The 20616-nt window shown below is 37.1% G+C and overlaps 1 protein-coding gene across 5 annotated transcripts in view; it reads left to right on the top strand.

Moving 5' to 3' along the window:
* Positions 1-20616, top strand: part of CSRNP3 (cysteine and serine rich nuclear protein 3) — a 99218-nt gene that overhangs the window by 78047 nt on the left and 555 nt on the right. For all 5 annotated transcript variants that reach the window (XM_072932195.1, XM_032749588.3, XM_072932196.1 and 2 more), the window contains 3 exons: positions 4665-4924; positions 9957-10253; positions 11721-14775. In XM_072932195.1, the coding sequence (XP_072788296.1) occupies positions 4665-4924; positions 9957-10253; positions 11721-12764 (1601 nt within the window). In that variant the 3' untranslated portion in view covers positions 12765-14775. The remainder of the gene's footprint in view (positions 1-4664; positions 4925-9956; positions 10254-11720; positions 14776-20616) is intronic.

Here is a 20616-nt window from a genome sequence, read left to right on the forward strand (position 1 = left end):
TGAGTAATTTGCTGGGGAGCCATATGGTTCACATTTATTTTAATGTGTCTTTGACATCAGGAGAATAGCTGAGACAGCAGAAGAAAGTGCTTATGTCTTGGAGTTCAGCCAGAACTGAGATCATTCAAGTTTCGTAATCAAAGAACTACCAGTTTTCAGGATAAAAAATGTTAGAAAAACATGATGAGCTTAAAATTACATTCCTATCAGGATTGTATAAAAATAGGCAGCAGATTTTGCATTTGATGGATGAATTCAGCTTCAGTGGGTGCTTTCCTTAGGTGGTGGTTTGGATTCCATTTCAGCCACCAAACACGCAGAAGGAAGGGCTGCATCTTCCGCAGGTTTCAGACTGCTGGAGCTCCACTGCCCAGCTTGGAAAATGAGGATGTTGAAGGGCAAATGGGCAGTGCTGCTGCATAGTGCCTTGGACATATGAGAGAGCAAGTCAGGAAAGCTTTGCTTCAGTCTGCCAGCATATTACTGCTCTTGCTTACCTATATAATACCTTACAATTTATTCATATACAAATGAAACTTGGGTGATTGTTTTAAGCATAGGTTGGATTGCTAGTGGAAATACTGATTTTCCCCTTCAGAAAAGTGCTTTTCATGGGATTTTGGAGTTGGATCGGCCAATGATGACAAGAAATACTATGATACAAGAAATAAATTATTACCAAGATACAAGAAAGAAATGATGACTAAGTATGATAAAACCTGAATTTTTCAAATTTTCAGTAAATTTTGCTGGGTGTATATTCATGCTTTCTAACAGATCAGAACATACATATTTTATATGTTCTTCTGCTCTATCTTGAGCTAAACAGTGTCCTTAGCAGTGATTCCAGCAGATTTAACATACTGTGTAAGGTACGGTGCATGCAAAATAACAAATGCCCCAGACTCTTGATAAGGTGGTAGTTCTGTTTTGGTTGGTTTGAAGCAAAGTGTTTGAATCACTTATAGAGCACTTTGTCCCTGACATTGGAAAATGTTCAACATTTCCATTCAATATTTAATAGTATTTTTGAACTCACATCAAGGCAGCCTTCTGCTCAGAGATTTTTAGGAAGTGTAATAGAGCAAGAACACAGTGCTTTGCAGTGCTGACTGTGCTTCTTTCCATGTCCTTGGTAGCTGAGGTGGTCACAATTCTCGTGTCTCCTCGCTGACATTCTAATCTGTGCTTTTGACTAATCAAATACTATCCTGTAAACTCCTGCAGCTCCTGCCAGATCTGTTCTTGTAAACAAAATTCACATAAATATGAATATATTTTAACTCCTCCTGACAGCAGCATTCAGGAGACGACCATGGAGTTCTTCACAGGACCTTAACTCTGCCCTTCATTGAGCTCTACCAAAAGATAGGCTGTGTTCCAGAAAAAGTAATCCCATGTATTCTGAGAGCTCTGAATGTTTACATATGTGTTTAATTACAGACTGTCATATAATTTGTCTGACTCAGAACTATAATGTTAATAAATAACAGCACAAACTTTAATGGCATTTACAACAAATGCATGTCAGCTCTCACATTGTCTTCATATATGTCTTCAATCTAGTGCTGAATTTACAGTGCTGGTGACGCTGAAGTTACCGTGTGTCAACATTTTCATGAAGCTCATCTTAATTCTATTGTGACAGTTTTAATCAGTGATATATTAAAAAAACCCCACAAACAAACAACTTTGATGGTTTGGTGTTGACAACTCAATTACTGAAATTGATAAGAACTGTAAGAAATTGAAGACATGCATTAGTGGGATCTTTAAGACAGCCCATGACATCTGCAGTCATAACTGAGAGACTGCTGACCGAACTTTGGGGCATAAATGTATGGCAGTACTTGAAATTCATGTTCTAAATTTTGATGCACACACATGGGAAAAAATGCACATAGTGTAAAAGCTCATTCATGGTATCTAGTTTTTATCAGAGATAAATGACCTTTTTTTTTTTTTTTTCTTTCATCTGAGGTTAACTAGATCACACTCTTCTGTTTAGCTTCATTTAGCTATTAATGTTAGTGTGTAGGTTGTGAATAAAACTTAGGGGTCATTTATTTATGTTTATCCATTAGTATTAAAGTACTATCTCTACCATAATGAGATTGAGACTTGAAAAAACGGAAGTGCTTTTGATGCAGCATTTGTCATTCCTGCCAGTAAAGCAGCTCTGACAAGAGTTTCACAGCTAAGATCTAAACCAGGTTACTATCAACACAGACCTTGTGTCATAGATACTCTGGTTTACAGATGAGGGTTCAAAGATTTGTGTGATTCTCTAACTTGTGGGATTTACAGGTGCAATTACCTTTGATTTCTTCATGAAATGTATGTGTATATATTTTTTTTTTTCAAGAGCAGCTTTCCTTTTTTTTTTCCTTGGGTATTTTACAATAGTTTTATTTCTCATTTCATTTGTGACTGGTTCATTCATTTGGCAAAAAAGCTGCCTGCCTTTCAGTAGCTGCCAGTATTTATTCTGAAATAGAGGCATCATCCAGTTGAGATTTAAATCACATTGATCCTGATATCAGAAATTGGGTACACCCCAGAATGGTTTAGATACATCATTCAGCATAAAAAGGGTTTTTTTTTAACATGCATTTCTTATGTATTAGAACATATTGGCAGTGCAGGTTCTGATTTTGAGTATTTGCTTTTATGTTATATTGAAAGAATGTCTCAGTATGAAAATTACCCCATCTTAAAAATGCTAAAAATTGGTTTTATTAAAGGTAGTTTTGTTTTGGAACTGTGGTATATATGAAGAAGAAGAGCACATTAAAACCATATTTAATATAATGTAAAATTGACACATCCCTACCAACTAGTCTGCTAATGAAATACCCTCTTCCCTCACTGAAGGCTTCCTATAAATACTTTTTACAAGCTCTGTTTATATGAGATTTGCTTCAACTTGGATGTAAGTTAAATATGCCTAATGTAACAGAATTTGTCTTTTGATTTCCTTTTGTACAAGCTACACCTTCTTTTTGTAACACACTTTACTGGCAGCATATGAGTAACAGGATCTGATCTTATTTGTCTGTTTTATATTTATAATCCAGCATACCTGCAGAAGGTCTGAAGTGCCTGTTGCTTACATAGCAAACCATATACTTTACCATACTTTTAGCAGCTCATTAGTATTTAGGAAAAGTAATCCTGTTATAGTGAGCCACAAAGAGTTTTGTGATAATGTCTGTGGGATACACTGTCTGTACTTTGGACACATTGGCTTTATTTTCTAATATACTTGGTTTTCCCACAGTTTGGTAGATAATGCTGGGTGTTTTGACAGTTTTGCTTCATGTAGAAGTTTGTGGATTTATGTTGGTAGTGATTAACATTTCACAACATAATAACTGAACTATGTTTTACCTGTGACAATAAACCCTTTACGAAACCAGACCTGAGGGCCAGGTGGGTCCCATCTCTAGAAATGGTGGAATTCTAGATTATCAGTGTACATCTTGTTGCTCTTACTGCTTTTAAAGAACGATTGCAAGCCATTCAGGAGTGGTCAGGCACATTTCAATCACTTTACTGCCTGAATTCTGCCAATGAGGTCTCTCATTTGTACCTGCACACACCTGCAGTTGTTGCCTATAAACTGCAAAGCAATGACTTATAAGCTGCATTCTCAATAACCTGCTGCTATTTTGCAACAAATCAAATAAATTGGACTGCTCATCTTAAAAATCAAGGAGTGTCCCTATTTCTCTAAGGTTTGTGTGTCTTTTTTTATTTCCTCTAAAGGCATGCAGCTATTATCAGCGAGAAACAATAGATCAGTTTCATGGGAAGGAGTTTCTAAGTGTCTGTAGAACCAAAAGAAGAATATTTAACAGTTAAAATCTGGCGTTTTTTTAAACAAGTTTCATATGTTACTGCATATGTTTATTTAAAAACCTGAGCAAAGGTATGAGTGGAATCAGAAAAGAGTTAGAAAATACTAGATTTAATTTTTTTGTCAGAATTCTACATGTTAGACTGTGTACACACACACATATTCAGTGGATGGCAGCAGAAAGGTGGATGAAGGTAAAGAAAAACAAAGTGGATCTCACTGCTAGTCAGGATTATTTCTATATCAGTCAGTGGTGATGATGATGGTATGAATTTTTGAGACAGTATGAAACACTAAACATACTGTTATTACAGTTTTTTCCAACATAATTTATCACAAATTAGATTATAGGATATACTAATCTTTTCTGTCAGTGTGACTCAGGGCTGTAGCGATGTGGATCTCTGCTGCCTTGTGCAGCTTTGTTGGCAGTGGTTGGAAGAGGTTCAAGTCAGTGGATCACCATCTGTATGGTGACACTGAAAGAGGTTTCTTTTGCTGGGATTTGGTTGCTTTCTTGGTAAAAGGATAAAACATTTTTATGATGTAATGGGAAAGAAATGCTTTCCTGGCCAAGTCTTTCTCTTCTGAAGTAGACAATGGTGTTCATGGCTGTAACAGCTTGTAGTGGCTTCTGGCTTTGCATATGTGGTAAATATTTCTAATGTTATCTTCTCATTCTTCTCACCTTGGAATATGGTGTCTGTGTGGTCAGGTATTGTCACTTGTGCAGTTCCCTTTATCTTAGCACATCTGCTGCCTGACTGCAAGTTACCATTCACACCAAAATCTGCCTCTGTTGCAGCTTCTTCAATCCTGAAGAGAGAGAAGCGGAAGAGAACAAAGAATGTCCATTTTAACTGTGTTACTGTGTATTACTTCACGAGAAGGCAAGGCTTCACCAGTGTTCCCAGCCAAGGAGGAAGCACACTGGGAATGTCCACGCGTCACAACAGTGTGCGCCAGTATACCCTGGGAGAGTTTGCCATGGAACAGGAGAGGCTCCACCGAGAGATGTTGAGAGAGCATCTAAGGGAGGAGAAGCTCAATTCTCTAAAGTTAAAGGTAAAGCTTGTCTAAGACTTTGATCTCTGCCCTAATTTAACTGAACAATGTCAGAGCTATAGGGGCCCAAGGTGTTTGTGTGTGTTAAACAAAACAATCACCTTCTATGAAGTCCATTTTCAGTTGAAATTGATGTTTTCCTAGAGTTTTCTAATTTTACTGAAGTTGTATTTTTGCTTGATTATACCAAGTGCTGTTATAGTTGCTGTGTGCTTCCAAGTGCTTTACAGGGAGGTTGTTCTTTACTCCGTGTTTTCTACAGAAAGGAAAATAAAAGCAGAAAGTGGTGGGAGTTAGCCTTGAAGAAGGTGTCCGGCAGAAGTTTGGAAGTGCCAGGAAGGGAATGAGGCTTCTAAGCCCAATGGCCTATTCGAGAAGAGAATAGTAGCATTATTGATACAGAAAGTGAAAGAGCTTCTTTCTTGGCTAACTTGAGTGAATTTGGGAAAAAGTAAGAAGCAGTGATACTAAAATATTTTTTTTTTCAGTATATCAATGATTGTGTATGTATTGTAATTGTAATTCAGATTGTGTGTCTATACTATTTAATCAGAGAATGTCCATTAAAGAATAAATGTGTCAGATAAATCAACCATCTATGTCAGTTTAGCTAGTCAGAACAAATCCTGGCTGGTTTTCACAAGATCACAGAATTTTTAATATTGGAAGGGATTTCTGGAGATCGTCTGCTCAACAGCCCCTGCCAAGGCAGGGTTCACCTAGAGCAGGTGACAGCAGAATGTGTCCAGGTGGATTTTGAACATCTGCAGAGAGGGAGGCTCCACATCCTCCCTGGGCAGCCTGTTCCAGTGCTCTGCCACCCTCAGGGTAAAGAAGTTCTTCCACATGTTGAAGTAGAATTTATTGTGGTTTAGTTTATGTGTATTGCTCCTCATTGTTCTGCTGGGTACCACTGAAAAAGGTCTGACACCATGCTCTTGGCAGCCCCTTTGAGATATTCATGTGCATTAATGAGGCTCCTTTGAGTCTTCTCCAGACTCCCACAGTCTCCATAACAAGAGAGATGCTTCGGACCCCAAACTTTTGTGGCCCCCACTGGACCCTCTCCAGTAGCTCCTTGTCTTTCTTGAACTGTGGAGACCAGAACTGAACACAATACTCCAGATGCGGCCAAGCAGAGGGGCAGGATCACCTCCCTCAACCTGCTGGCCACACTTCATTGATGCACCCGGGGATACCATTGGCCTTTCTGGGACCAACTTCCCAATAAAGCTGTGCTTTTGAATACAACATAGGAGAGGAAAGAAACTCTGATTTTGAGTAAAGGAGAACAGGGAAAGGGAGTGTGTTCCTTCTGCTGCTTTAAAATTGGCAGCAGAACTTCTGGTTTTTTGTGTCATGGATTGCATTGCATATATTTTTAACTCTTTCAGATGAATCCTGTAATTAAAACTGAACAGTATTTAGTATTGTAACCAAGCTTCTGTGCTGCACATCTTCTTTTGTGATACTACGTCTCTGTTTCTATAGTTGTACAGAGAAAAGTGGCACCCTTCAAGTTTAAGAAATGCCTTTAAGCATTTTTTCCATAGAATGAACTATGAGTTCATGAGTTCTTTGTCTCAGGGCCTGAGGAAGTGTGCATGATCCTTACATTTGCAATTAATTTTTTCAGTCTCCTAACTGTTTGGGGTTTTTTCATAGCTAAACAGATTCTAAAATTCATAAGGTCATAAAATTTGAATGTCATAGAACAAACATAAAACCACTCAGGATGAAGGTGAATCAAAGACAGATAATTGGACAGGTTGGCTAGTAGAGTGTCAGTGACTTATCACTTGATAGAAGTTACACCTGTAACATCTCACATCGCAGGATTTTCAGAGCATCAAGTGTGAATTGTGCTGTGTAACTGATGACTGGCTGTAGATCCCTTGGCTGACTTCCAGGAATCAGCTCAAAGAGAGGAATCCCCAGTGGAGTGAGTAAAGAATAGTCAAGCACACAAATATTACACATTTCTTTTCTTAGATAGAAAGTAAATCAAGGAAAATCACCTCAAAAGAACAGATGAGGCCTTTTAGCCTGTATGCACTGGAGCTTGGCTCTTCATCCTTTCCTAACCCTGCTCTTGGCTGGGATGTAACACCTTAATTCACTTATTTCACTTCCGCCCAGTCTGTTTTGGGGTCACAGACCATACTTTCTGCTCGTTTTCCAAATACATATTTTTCCATCTTCCCAGCCACTTGTTTGAGTGGATGATTATTAAGATTATTAAGTTTCTGCAAATTCTCTTCATAAGTATTCAGTGAATAAGGAGAGCCTTATTTGCATTCCTTATTTTCATCTGACTGTTGTTAAATCTTTTACTAGAGTGAAATATTCCTTTTCATCTGGAGCATGTATAAAGACATAGGCAATTAAAATCTTCCTGTTTTAGCTAGTCCATTAACCTCAGTTGCATCCCTGATTATGTGCTTGGGTTTAAAAAAAAAGAGAATTTCAAACATGAAAAGAAAATCCAGGACTTGGTGAATTACTGAAAAGTCACTGTGAAGCACTGAGCATGTTTTGTTTGCTTAAGAAAACAGGCCCTTGCTGATTTTTCATTGCAGAGATGGAAGAGCTGCTTGGTCATTCACATAGTCTCTAAAGGAATGAAAAAGGAAATGTGGCATTCTAAGGTGACAGTGCCAGCAGTTATGTCAGCAAAACTACTATTAATTTAATGAAAATGTGCTAATCAGAATTTGCATTAAAAATAACTGTACATCACAGAAAAATGGAGAAAATGAGAAAATGGAGTAGAATTAAGTTTAGTCAGAGGTTTTTCTCTTTGAAAACCATTATGTAAATAGAAAGTAACATTTTCAGTGTGGTTTTTAATTTCAGTTTCTCTGTGATATTTTTTTATTTTTTTGGATTCCATTAAAATATACAAATCAGTGAGTAGAAAGTATTTGCTCATGTAGAACCTGTTAAAAGATAAAAATACAGGAATATATTGAAATTGAGTTTCTGTAATATTAGGTACTGTTTATTGTTTGTGTTGCTAAAAGCAAAGGGCCAAATAAGAAACATCTCTAACTAAAAGCAGATAAAGGCTGCGAAATTATTTTCAAGTCACTTTGGCCATTTAGTACCAGCACTTTGATGTAAACACTGCTGACAGGAGCATAAACACTTATTAGCAGCAGAGTGTGAAAATTCTGGATGTAAAAGCCATCATATCAAATAAAAGGTACAAGGTAATCATTTGAGAAAGCATGAGTAAGCACAAAAAATTACCTAAGAGAGTCTTTATTGTTTACTCATAATGCCTCCTGAAATTAACATTATTAACATTATTAACATGAGAGCAGTGATGTTAAGGCTCTCTGCTCTGTGGGCACAGTAGGTTCCCTTTGTGGGAAGTCGTAAAGAATAAATTCCAACTAGGGCAAGGCAGAGGTGTCCACCCTGTTTTACTGAGTGGGTCTGAATTTCACCCAAAGGCTTCACATATTCATTGGCCTTTTTTCTGTGGTTATGACATTAACCTTCATATTTATGAGGCAATTTACCCATCTACTATCAAGTTTAATTCAGATGAGCAATATTATGACAATCAAGAGAGCGTAATGTTTGCCTGAAATTCTGGAAAATTTATTTGGTACTTTTTGATGATCTTCCTCCCTCTGTAGTTACGCAGTTACTTTTTTGAGAAATTATAGCTTTTCCTTTTATTAATTCATTTGTTCTTTGTGTGGCAAAACGGAGGGAAAAAAAAAAAAATTAGAGGTGGCAACAAGGAAATCATCCTGCAAAGGAGTCAGGAGCTGAGGTCCTTTGAAATGACAAAGTGCTGGGTGGTGGCACAGGTGTGATGTTCCAGCCTCCAGGAAGCATGTGGCATTCAGCACATCACTGGAGGCCAGTCCCTAATGCTCTTCTGCTGTGGAGAAAAGTAGCCAAGATTTGCAGGAGGAGGAGGAGCAATACGTGACAGGATTGGTATGGTTCTGTAGGTGCCTTTGTGTGCTGACCAGTTACAGCATTCACCTCATGGGTAAGAGCCCTAAAAGTTAATTTTTATTAAACAGTAATTAAATAAAATAGTAAACTAGTTGCAGGAGCAGGGATTAGAATTTTTCTCCCTCCACAGTTTTAAACTTAGATTAAATAACAGTGATCTGCTTAAGGAGTGGTTTGAGCCCTTGTATATAAAACTAGAGAAATCAGATTTCTTAGGTAGATCATTCCCCTATTATATATTAAACAAAAAAGCAAATAAATGAAAGAAACATAAATACACTCAGTTTTACCTTGTTAATATAAAATGAAAAGATATAACCAATAATGCCGTTCTGGATTGAAGTATTCAGGCTGAGTTGTGTGTATGGTGAGGTATTAGCTTCAGGCAGCTAGTTCAGATGAATCTAATCCCTGTGTGAATTTACCTCTCTCTCTGTAGAATGTACAGGAAAAAGGATGACTTCTAATGTAGCTTTTCCTACCTTACTGAACTAACACATTGAAATACCTGGTGTAAATAATGTCCCCACTGTCCCAGGGCCAGGCAGACCTGTGAAATGTATAACAGAAAATGGAGTAGTACATAAAATATACCATTTTACAAACCTGTGATGCATCATAATCAGAATCCATGTTAGTAGCGTCATTGCTGTCTCAAAAGGGATATTTAAGAATTTCAGAGAGCTCAGAGACAGGAATCAATTAAGATCTCAAAAATTATCTTGTGAAACAATACAGAGAAGACTAGATTTCAGAAAGGCATAAGATCTAGCAGCTCATGGCAAACAGTAAATTTAGGTAAATAAAGAACAGATAATTTCTTACCTTCATTACAAACTTGGTATTAAAAATGTGTTTTTAATTAATATTCTAAATGTGAAAGAAATACTTGCTTACCTATGATGATTTTCTGGAACTTCCTGGCAGTTATGCAGCATTTTTACATACAGCTTTGTAGATTGATGATGCATGTCACATACTGATATCTGATATCTGTGATGTGACGTACACGTGAGCGTTGTTTAAGGACTTTGTTAATTGTTCTGTGCAACAGATGACAAAGAATGGTACGGTGGAATCTGAGGAAGCCAACACCCTGACTCTGGATGACATTTCTGATGATGATATTGATCTAGACAACACTGAAGTAGATGAGTACTTCTTTCTCCAGCCCCTGCCTACAAAAAAGCGGCGGGCGTTGCTGCGAGCTTCTGGCGTGAAGAAGATCGACGTGGAGGAAAAGCACGAGCTGCGAGCCATCCGCCTGTCCAGGGAGGATTGTGGCTGTGACTGCCGTGTGTTCTGTGACCCAGAAACTTGCACCTGCAGTCTTGCAGGCATAAAATGTCAGGTAAATGTCTACATTATTGTCACTATTTAATTGTCTGGGGAGGGGGAAGGTTGTGTGTCCATGCACATGTGTGTAGTTTCTGTTCTTGAAGTTATAACTATTGGAAAGGCAATAACACTTGTGGATGTCCAAACTATTTTTTAAAGCCCTGTTTTAATGTTATATACTGGGCAATCACTACAATCTCCTATATTCAGTATGATTTTAGGCACATTCATGGCTTAGGGTAGTTTTTTGTTCTTATACAAGTATTCTGCTCCTCATACTCCTTTTGAGCCTTTATCTAAATAGGCAAATGCAGACAACAGAAGAATAAGTAGCCTGCAGATTTCAGAAGGGATATTACCTTTTATTTTAGAAAAAATTAGCAGACACTCCAAATGTGAATTATAGTCCAAACTCCTTGGGAAACAATAAATTACATTCTGCAATACTGTCCTTTATGTAATGTGCGTGATAATTAAAACCTGTGCATGATACCTTTTTACTGCCTACATGCAAATTTATCTGCTAATATAGCAGGTTTTTCCTCTGCAGACTGAAGAGGTATTTCATATTGTACATTTGCATAGTGTCAGCTGTACATGTCCCAAAATGTTCCCTAAAAGATATTTCTGCTAGTTCTGCTGAGGTGCTGTTGTGCAGCTGAGTTTTCTTCCTGAATGCATTTTTCATCATCTCATAAGTCCAAGCTAAACTTTCTCTGCTATTTTAAATAATGTAGTCTCTTTGCTGTTCCTGTTTTCATCTCCACATGTGGGGAAGATGAGCTGGATTGTGTTTTGTGGTTCTCGTGCACATATTAAATGTTTAGATGTTACAGCGCAGGTGAAAGTCACAGACCTTAGGCTGTCTAATCAAACTTGCCAACACATGGATTCAGTCACATTTTCAAAAGTTTAAGATATTGGATGTAGAAGTTCTATGCCCTGTCTGTTGAGTTTACCATATTGCATCTAGAATCGGCTGGCTTACCTTTGAAAATGCACTTGAGTTTCTGTTCCTATTTTCTGAGATCAGGTGTCCCAATTGGTAACTTTATAAAGGTTTTTGTATATCATTTGTTTCAATGAGTGTCTAGTTTCCACGATTTTTACCAAATTTTAAGGTGTTTCTGGTAATGCTTTTGCCTGGATTTAAGCACAAAATGAAGTAAAGCTATAGCAGATCAAGAAATTGAAAAGCTACATGTTTTTTGTTCCACTGTGCAATACTTTCACCTCTGGAACAAAATCAATTTTCCCTTCTCTGTAATAGTGGAGCATGTCCCGGCCCCAGGTTACTGTTCTCTCAGTACTGCTAAACTCCAGGGCTGATTCTCTAAATGATTGTTAGCTTTGACTTATTCTACCAGCGCTTCTCAAGGTGAATCCTACTTCACCTTTGTATTTCTCTAGGCTGTCTAGGCTCTGTCATGTCACCAGGCTTTTGCTTCTTACTGCTAATCTGTATTCTCTTTTTTAAAAGGTGGATCGTATGTCTTTTCCATGTGGTTGCACTAAAGAAGGGTGTAGCAATACAGCAGGTAGAATCGAATTTAACCCTATCCGTGTACGGACTCACTTTTTGCACACAATAATGAAACTTGAATTGGAGAAAAATAGAGAGCAGCAAGTTCCAGCACTCAATGGCTGTCACACTGAGATAAGTGCACACAGTAGTTCCATGAGTCCAGGACCCCATCCAGTTGAATATTCGATTGCAGAAAATTTTGAGATTGAAACCGAACCCCCGGCTACAGTTATGCATTCTCAGTCAGCTGAGGACTTGGACTGCCCAGGGGAAGAGGAGGAAGAGGAAGATGGGAGTAGCTTTTGTAGTGGAGTTACAGATTCTAGTACCCAGAGTTTAGCCCCTAGTGAATCAGATGATGATGAAGAGGAAGAGGAAGATGAGGAGGAAGATGAGGAGGAAGAAAAAGCAGATGATTTTGTAGAAAGTATGAGCTCCCATGCTGATATGGTGCCTCTTCCTTCTGTCCTTTGCTACTCTGATGGAACTGCTGTGCATGAAAACCACTCTAAAAATGCCTCATACTATACTAACTCTTCAACTCTGTATTACCAAATAGAGAACCACGTTGCTGGCACTGCTAACCAGATCGGTGAGACTTACTCAGAAAGGGATGCTGTCAAGAATGGTAGTCTTTCTCTGGTGCCTTACAACATGACTTCAGAACAGTTTGTTGACTACACACGGCCATCAGAGGAAACTTTTAGCAGCCCTCATTACCCTTCTGCAAACCCCTCAGTGATTGTTTGCTGCTCATCCTCTGAAGGGGATGGCAGTGCTCCCTGTAACAGTTTGTACACTGAGCATAGGCCAAGTCACCCACCAGTGGAATTTCACTCATACTTGAAAGGTCCTTCTCAAGATGGCTTTGTTTCAACTTTGAATGGTGACAGTCATGTGCAGGAGCACCCTGCTGAGAATTCTCTAAACCTCCCAGAAAAGAGCAGACTGCACGAAGAGTGCATCAAATCACCAGTGGTAGAGACGGTGCCTGTTTAAAATTAAATTATTCTAGGACTGACTTCCTGTGTTAAAATTCACTCCCATTGGATTTTCCTAGAAACTTACTTTTTTAAGAGGTAGACAATACTTGGACTAGTCAATGTTCCAGATACATTTTGTTTTCTCAAGCTACACTGGCAGTGGTATTGCACAAAACCAGTTCATGTAAAGATTTAAATAAAAATATTCAAACCTTTTTTTTGATAAAAATAAAACAGATAAGTAAAAAACGCACCAAACATATTTCAAAGTAGCCTGCCTATGAACGTACGTGAAACCTGCCAAGCTATCTGAATCAAAACTTCCATGTTTTTGACTGTCGGGCCTGTGCAAGATTGTTAGAAATGATACTTTGAAATAATCATGTTTAGAGTCCTAATTTTCAACATATCTGATGGTAAGTTTAATGTAAAAATAACTACTGTATGAAAAAAAAAGTTTTAATTGTTCTGTACTGTTTGTATTTTATTTATGGTAGTTTAATATTCATGTTTTGATAAAAATGAACAGCATGTTCATTTGAGCAGAAGATCCGTAGTTACTTACGAAGAGCATGTCCACTTTTCATCTGGAGTATCTTGTATTCTTCTTTATTTTTTCCTAATACTATTTCTGATAAATCATCTTGAAACACATTTTTAGAGTGTACTATTTTTCTCTTTTACTGTTCTTGAAAAACAGAAGAGTCAGAAAGGGGGTATTCACATCTTCTAAAAGGTAGACAATCCTCCATTTAAAACTAAAATCAGTGGCATTCCAGAACTAGTACCCCCTCCCCAAAGAAGAATGATCTTGTATATAATGGCAAAGCAGTAGCTTAAGCTCACCCAGCACCTTCAGCCCAGCCACCGTTCAGATCCTTACGCACTTTAGTGCCACTTTGCAGTACTGTAGGAACTGCGGGAACTGTGAACCTCTTCGGAGAAATGCCATAGCTCCAGACCCTGAGGCAATGTAAGATCTTAAAATTCACTGTAAAAAAACCTGTACATTTCTCCCAAGCCAGTTTATGAATTTGTTAGTATGCAATTTATAAAAGAAGAGCCTTACTGATCAAAGTTTAAATAAAGCATGGAAAAAAATGTTCAAGTGTCTAGATTGCCTAAATTTTTATGACATACAAGACTGGCTTTTGTGGACTTCTGATTGTATCTGAAATTTAGTACCATTTGGTCTTATTAGGAAACAGTCCATTCAGTGAGGAAAAATAGCTTCAGAAACTTTGTATCTACAAAAGTCTGCAAACAAAAGAACACGTGCATCTATTGGATATCCATTATATTGTGATCCACTTGTTTTTAAATAGGAATGAAACTAATTTATTAAACAACCTTGCTTTTGTCTAGATAAGGAGGCATAGGAATCAGCTTTTCTCTGCACTGGTAATTCTGCACTGCCTTATTTTGATTTCAAAATCTATTTCAGCATTTTTGTTCTTCTAATACTGAGATTTCATTTATTATACATCAAGTAGTTGAAATGTAGGTCTGTCTTGTTTGTCAAAATATGGATCAGCATCTTAGTTTTTATCTGTGTCAAATCTAGTTGGTTAACAGTGTGCATGTAAACACAGTGTAAATTTTATCTCTGTAACAGTGATTCTTCTGGTTAGAAGCTCTTTAAATCATGTACAGTACTCCAGTAGAAAAACTGCCGATGTAAAATACGCTTTTCAAAAAAAAAAAAAAAAAAGAGCTAACTTAATTGTTTTTATATGAAATCTGGGCAAAGTGATTTCTCGTATTTATGCTAAATTAGCAAAATATTTTTACTCCATGTAGTAGCTGGAAAGGTTTTTTATTTATTTGTTTCCACAAGAAGTCCTACATGTTTTATATGAACTGCATTGTAAAGTCTAGTTCTCTAGGGACTGGATTCCAAACTTGCAAAGTATTCCATCTCCTGGGAAAGCACACTCATGTTGGTTACCTGGCTCAGCAATTCCACAGCCTCTGTTCCTCACAGTCACAGACCACTCTAGTCTCTCTCTCTAAGGCTGAGTTGCCAGGTAAGTGCCTGTGTTCTCCAATGCCATACAGCAAATACCCATGATTTTTAAAGAGAAAAGTGCTAGTCCTTAAAGTTCTGCACTTAAGAATAAATTATTCTGTTCAGGATATTCTAAGGGCAAATATAACAAGTCTTTGTGTGTATATAGGGGTCTTGCTTTAACAGCGGGCTTAACTTAGGCACTCCCTTAACACCAGCACCAAAAGCACAAATCTCTTCTGCTTGAGCTGGACAGTAGATGAGGATGAGTAGCAGCTCTTTAACTTCAGACTGTGCTGGAGAGCCACACACTTTACTGGGGTATTTCTCTCAGGGGAAAGTTAAATTAAATCTTTTGCTTTGTTACTCATGTCCTTACTGAGCAATAAGAAATTATTTTCTTGGCCCCTGTGCTTTCACATGAAAAGTATCTTTAATAGTATCAGCAAGCACAGTAAGTGATTAACTTTACAAAATACTTCTCAGATAGCTTTAAATATTGAGGTGATGGTTATTTAGTATTACCATTGGCACAGATTTCTGATCTCAGTCCTCTGTAATACTAGCATCTGTAAAAACTTTGGAGTATTTGGATGTAAATGTTCCATGCCATTGGTGCATCAGGGGTCAATATAGCCAAATTTTCTAAAGCCTGCAGCATAGGATAACAAGCAGTACCTTGTAGGAGAGAAGTAGAGGGAGTGGGGACTATGTAAAGCATTTGTGATACACTGTTTCCCCATGTTTGCTCATTCTTGGGAGTCACAAAGTAAAATGTGCAGAATGAAGATTTAAGTTGAAAAAATATTCCAAATTGACTGGGTGGTGATAATTTGACTAATAATACTTTTCTTTCGATGCAATATATTTTGTGATCACTATTTAGTCTCAAGATACAAAGTAAAGAAATCTGCTTTAGTTCTTACAGTAAGTTATAAAGTCAAGTCTGTTTATAATTCATGGAGAGTTCCTGGTAGCTACTATTAATAATACCACCATGCCTTCTAAAATAGATAAACTCATACTGAGGAAGAAACATGTAACCACTCTTTTTTTCGAGAGGTTAAACCTGCTGCCAAGCCAAATCCATGCCAGCAAATAACAAAGCTGAAGCCTTTTCTAGCATGTGTAAGTTGACTAGAGTGATTAAAAAAATAGTTGAAACCCTGACCAAAACAGGTAGGTCAATTTAGCTGAAATCTTGAGTAGGATGTAGAAATCAGTTGAGAGTCAAGTTTCCCATCACTTGATTAAACTTTGATTTATTTTTTTATTTTTATTTTAGTGTTATTTTCTGGGCTAGTGTATAATAATACATGCTGTGTCCCATTTCCCAGCTGGTTAATATTCATGTTGATAACCAGTCCTTTCATTTTGGGTAGGCTGTTTCTTTGTGATAAAAGCATTATGTTACTAAATGATAACCAGCAGTATTTGCTTCTGAATCAACACAGCGTATTATTTGTGAAAATATCTACATTACTGATAGTCTTTATCAGCTTTATTTTCAAGATATCTGGCAACTGATAAACACTGCTGAGAAGCCCGGTATATATTTGTGATCATATTGCATTGTTCACAAGAATGAGTCAAACAAAAGTATTTCCCTTTCTTGAAACAAACTGGAATTTTCACACAGACCATTATTGGAACAGCACCTAAAAGCAGATGCTCTTTTGCCTATAAGATGGTGCACTGTTAAATATATATAAAGATTTAATTGATGTTAGACATGGAATTAGAATTTTGTTGGCACAATTAAGCAATTGCAATTGTTGCTTAAGAGCTGTTACTCATGTCAATTCAAACATACTTAAAATTAAAAGCTGGTCAGTAGAAGCTTCTAATATTTTTTGTTGAGCTGTATGCTACTTAGATCAGAAAATTCTAGATTTGTAAAGCTTTGCAGTTTTTATTTACATAAGTTCCAGCTACTGAATCATAATTGGAGTTGACTTTTTTATTCTAATGCCATTGGTTCCACTCCATGGTAACTGTGACTTGCTATAGATAAGGTTCAGCTGCTCCCCTGCTCTGTTAACAGTGGGATCCTGCCTTTGGTCCAAGTGCTGCAGGACTCCAGTGTGGGATTAGTGGTGCTGTTACTCACTAGACTGCTGACTGATCCCAGGCCAGATCCAGTTTCTAACCTGATCTGGCTGTTTCATTTCAGTAAATCTGCTAATAAACTGATCACATTGCCTTCACAAACACAGCTGCTTTGTTAAAGATCATATACATATATTTGTATGCAAAACTGATATAAAGGGGGTTTTTTAGTTCCTAACAGAAATGTGATACACTGGATAGAGATCCTGGGCTCAGACAGAGGAGAATTTGCCTTTGTCGTGTTGTGTCATTGTGTTCTCTGTGCTCTGGTTTGTAATGTACTTGGAGATACCGTGATAAACATAATTCTATAGAACAGGTAAAATACCATTTTATTCTTGTGTTTTGGCATCATAACTAAATTTTTGTACTGCAGACTATGCCATTTTCCAAATTAAGCCAAGCCCAGCCCAGCTCAGAAGTGACCAGAAACTTTTCACTAACGTGAAAAGTTAGTGAAAACAGCTGCAATGAGCTCTCCTTTCCTTAGACTGGATTAATGAGCAGAAGTTAAAAAGTAAATTTCACAGTGAAAAATTACACTAAAAGCTGTGTTGACTATACATTTACCTGTCTAGTGCTTAACATTTGAGCAGCAAGATTGTAGTTTTCCTGCAACACCATACTTGGCAGCAACAAGCAGTCTTACTCCTCTGCATGTTGTCTTCTTTTGCCAGCTGAATCCTCTCAGTTGAAACTCCTTGTCTAGGCTGCTCCTGTAGTAATGCAGGTATCCTTACTCAAACATAAAGCAAGACAGACTCATGATATCCTTTTAAATGGCATTTGTTAAATAAGGGTCTCCACTGTTACAGCTCATGAGTTTTATAAACTGATGTTCATTGTGCCAGTTGTTTTATTTCTTGAAACAGTCAGGAACAGAAGGGGATGACACAGAACGCCCAAAAGCATTTTGGGGTGTTATGCTTTCCTGCTGAGACTAAAGAGTAATTCTGTCATCTGCTTTATTACGGTTGCAGGACAGTTGATGTAAAATACTTTGAAAATCTAGAATTAACTCAGAGAATATATTCTATAGAATTTATTTCTAAAATACTAAATGTGATTACTATTTTTTTAAAATGGTAGAAAGCTGTTATTTTCAAAACAGAGTCTAGTACATGTTCCTTGGTATGAGAAATCTCAGTGTTTGCCTTTTCAGTATTTCAAAGTTTTTTAAATATTCTTAATTTTGCTATTCTCTGTAATCATTGTCAATGTGCAAATTAATGTCCATTTTCTCCAAGAAGTGTCAAATCCAAAGTGCAAATACTGTGAAGTGATGAAGAAGTGCAATGTAGTTTTAAAGATGTCTGAGTGTACAAACACTTGAGTTCTTCACAAGTTTTTCCTTTTTCCGCCCCTAAATCCAAGGCAGCTTTTAATTTTATGGCTAACAAAACCAGAGTGTAGTTTCCACTTAAGGACAAAAGTTGTAACATCTTTGAGGACTTTTCTGCTACCCTAATAGCTTATACCAATAGCTGATACCCTAACAGCTGGTTTTACTTTATATGAACATCCACTTTATGAAACACCTGTTTTGCAGCCTTAGTATTTTCTTTTTAGATCCTTCCTTCCTGTTGGTGTTTGACTTGAAAAGTAAGACTTTCCATTAAAATCGAGCACAAGGGCAACTCTACTGCTCTTTGTGATTAGAATGAGATCTTGAAAAGCCAGGTTGGGTGGGGTTTTGAACATGATCTAGTGAGTGGCAGGGGCAGGGGGGTTGGAACTAGATGTCTTTCAGGTCCCTTCCTAACCAGACCATTCCGTGATTTTAGAGTTAAAATATATATTGCCCTACTGCTGTGTTTAAGGTTAGACAGACCCCCACCCCTCAGAAGGTCCCACGGACTGGAGAACCATATTCTTGATGCTCTGTGTTGCACCTTCTCAATTGAGATCATAGTCCTTCATCCAAGGCTGGGGGTGGAAAAAAAGAAAATTCAAAAGGTAGATTTTGTACTTTATTAACACAATTATTTTAATCTGGAGCTTAGCAATGACACTTCTCTTTCATGAATGAATGTCCAGTAGACCCAAGTTAAGTTTTTCTCTATGTATGTTCTGCTCTAACTTCACTTTTCCAACAAACCATGAAGATGGGATTAGCTTTTCTTGATAGGGAAAACAGTAGAAGATACAAATGTGCATCATTGTTCTAATACAAGGATCAAGATAATCCTTTGTCTTCAAACACTTGAGTGAGTGTAGGGATGATAGAAAGAACAGTTTAGAGGAAAAGAAAGATGAAAACAAGAGGCAAATTGATGAGGATTATTTTCTTCTAAAGGGAAAAATAAAGCATATTAAAAAAAAAAACAAACAATGGAAGAAAAAAGGCAAATTAAGATCTCTTCAGAGCAAGGATGGAAAAGTATACAGACATTCACTACAAGTTTGCCCATGTTAGATTGAAATATTGTTTCTGTTATTTAATATATTGTAACCAAACATGAATTCAGTGGAAACAGGAAATGACATTGTTTTCCACACCAGAGTTACACAGGTGGCCATTAAATAAAAGACTTATCCAAATCCACGGGGTAAAAAACCTAAAAAGCAGCACCCTAGAAGCATTGCTACCATGTCACTCTTTGCTGATGGCAGTTTCAAAGACAAATCCAAAATCATTTTAGTTAACTCTGCTCCCAGGCACGTATTCTTATATACCCAGTTTCTCAGCTAGCAAGAGATGCTAAAAGCAAAGTCAAAATGTCCTTTTACCAGCATTTTATCTTGGCATTTTCAAATGAGGCTTAGTATATTATGGAATGTAATTATTTTAGGTTTCTCCACCTTAAACTTCTAAAATACATTCTTTAAGAATGAAATTTTGGGTTGGATTGTGGATGAAGGTTAATCTCGCTGGGGTAGTGGTGGAATCACTGTAAAGAACCATTTGTGAGTCTCAGATATAGATTCAGCACCAGCTTTCAGCTTCTTGAAAAGATCATGATGTGCACTGGCAGCTGGTTCTCTTAAAACCAAAAGCAAGCATTCTGGGGCTTTTTTCAAGCCATTTCACACAAATACCATAACTTCAGGTCTCAAATGCCCGTGTAAACAAGGCTTAATAACTGGGCACTTCTTTTAACTGACTGTAGGCACTTCTATGGAAATATGTCTGAAGTGTAGTTTGTGAAATATGTTTAAAATGTGTTTGATGTCAAATAAGCGCTAGACATTTAACAGTGCAAAAATAGTCAAAATCCGTAGATTACAAAACTGTTCCTAAGATCCTCAGCCTGTATAATTGTCTTAGTAAAGTTGATCTATTAAGTTAAATTGCATTCTGGTATAATAACCTTTTACAAATAAAACTATGAATACAAATGTGCTCGTTAATACCTGTTAACATAAACCATGTCAGTTGCATTGTTTTGATTTGTTTCAATTTCTAATATAAATTTTGTAAAAAAACACAAACAAAACCACACCTTTTATATGTTTAAAGTGTTTTAACAGACTATATTAACATTCACTGTCTAGTCCAACCCTGTCTTTTAGCAGGTTCATCTCTCTCTGTATACATACATATATATATGTGTATATATATATATATATTTCCCCACAAAAATATTAAATTGCTTTTGAAATTTTTGTTGGCAACTGGTAAATAGTACACCATGGCATAAACTCAGAAGCACTTCAGTTGATGGTCTTTCAGACAGGTAATCCATTCAAATGGGACTAGTAAAAATGTGTAATTGCAGCCATAGTTTAAAATTTGTACATTACTTCTAAC

The sequence above is a fragment of the Taeniopygia guttata genome, chromosome 7 (assembly GCF_048771995.1).
Source record: "Taeniopygia guttata chromosome 7, bTaeGut7.mat, whole genome shotgun sequence".
In the NCBI taxonomy this organism is placed as follows: Eukaryota; Metazoa; Chordata; class Aves; order Passeriformes; family Estrildidae; genus Taeniopygia; species Taeniopygia guttata.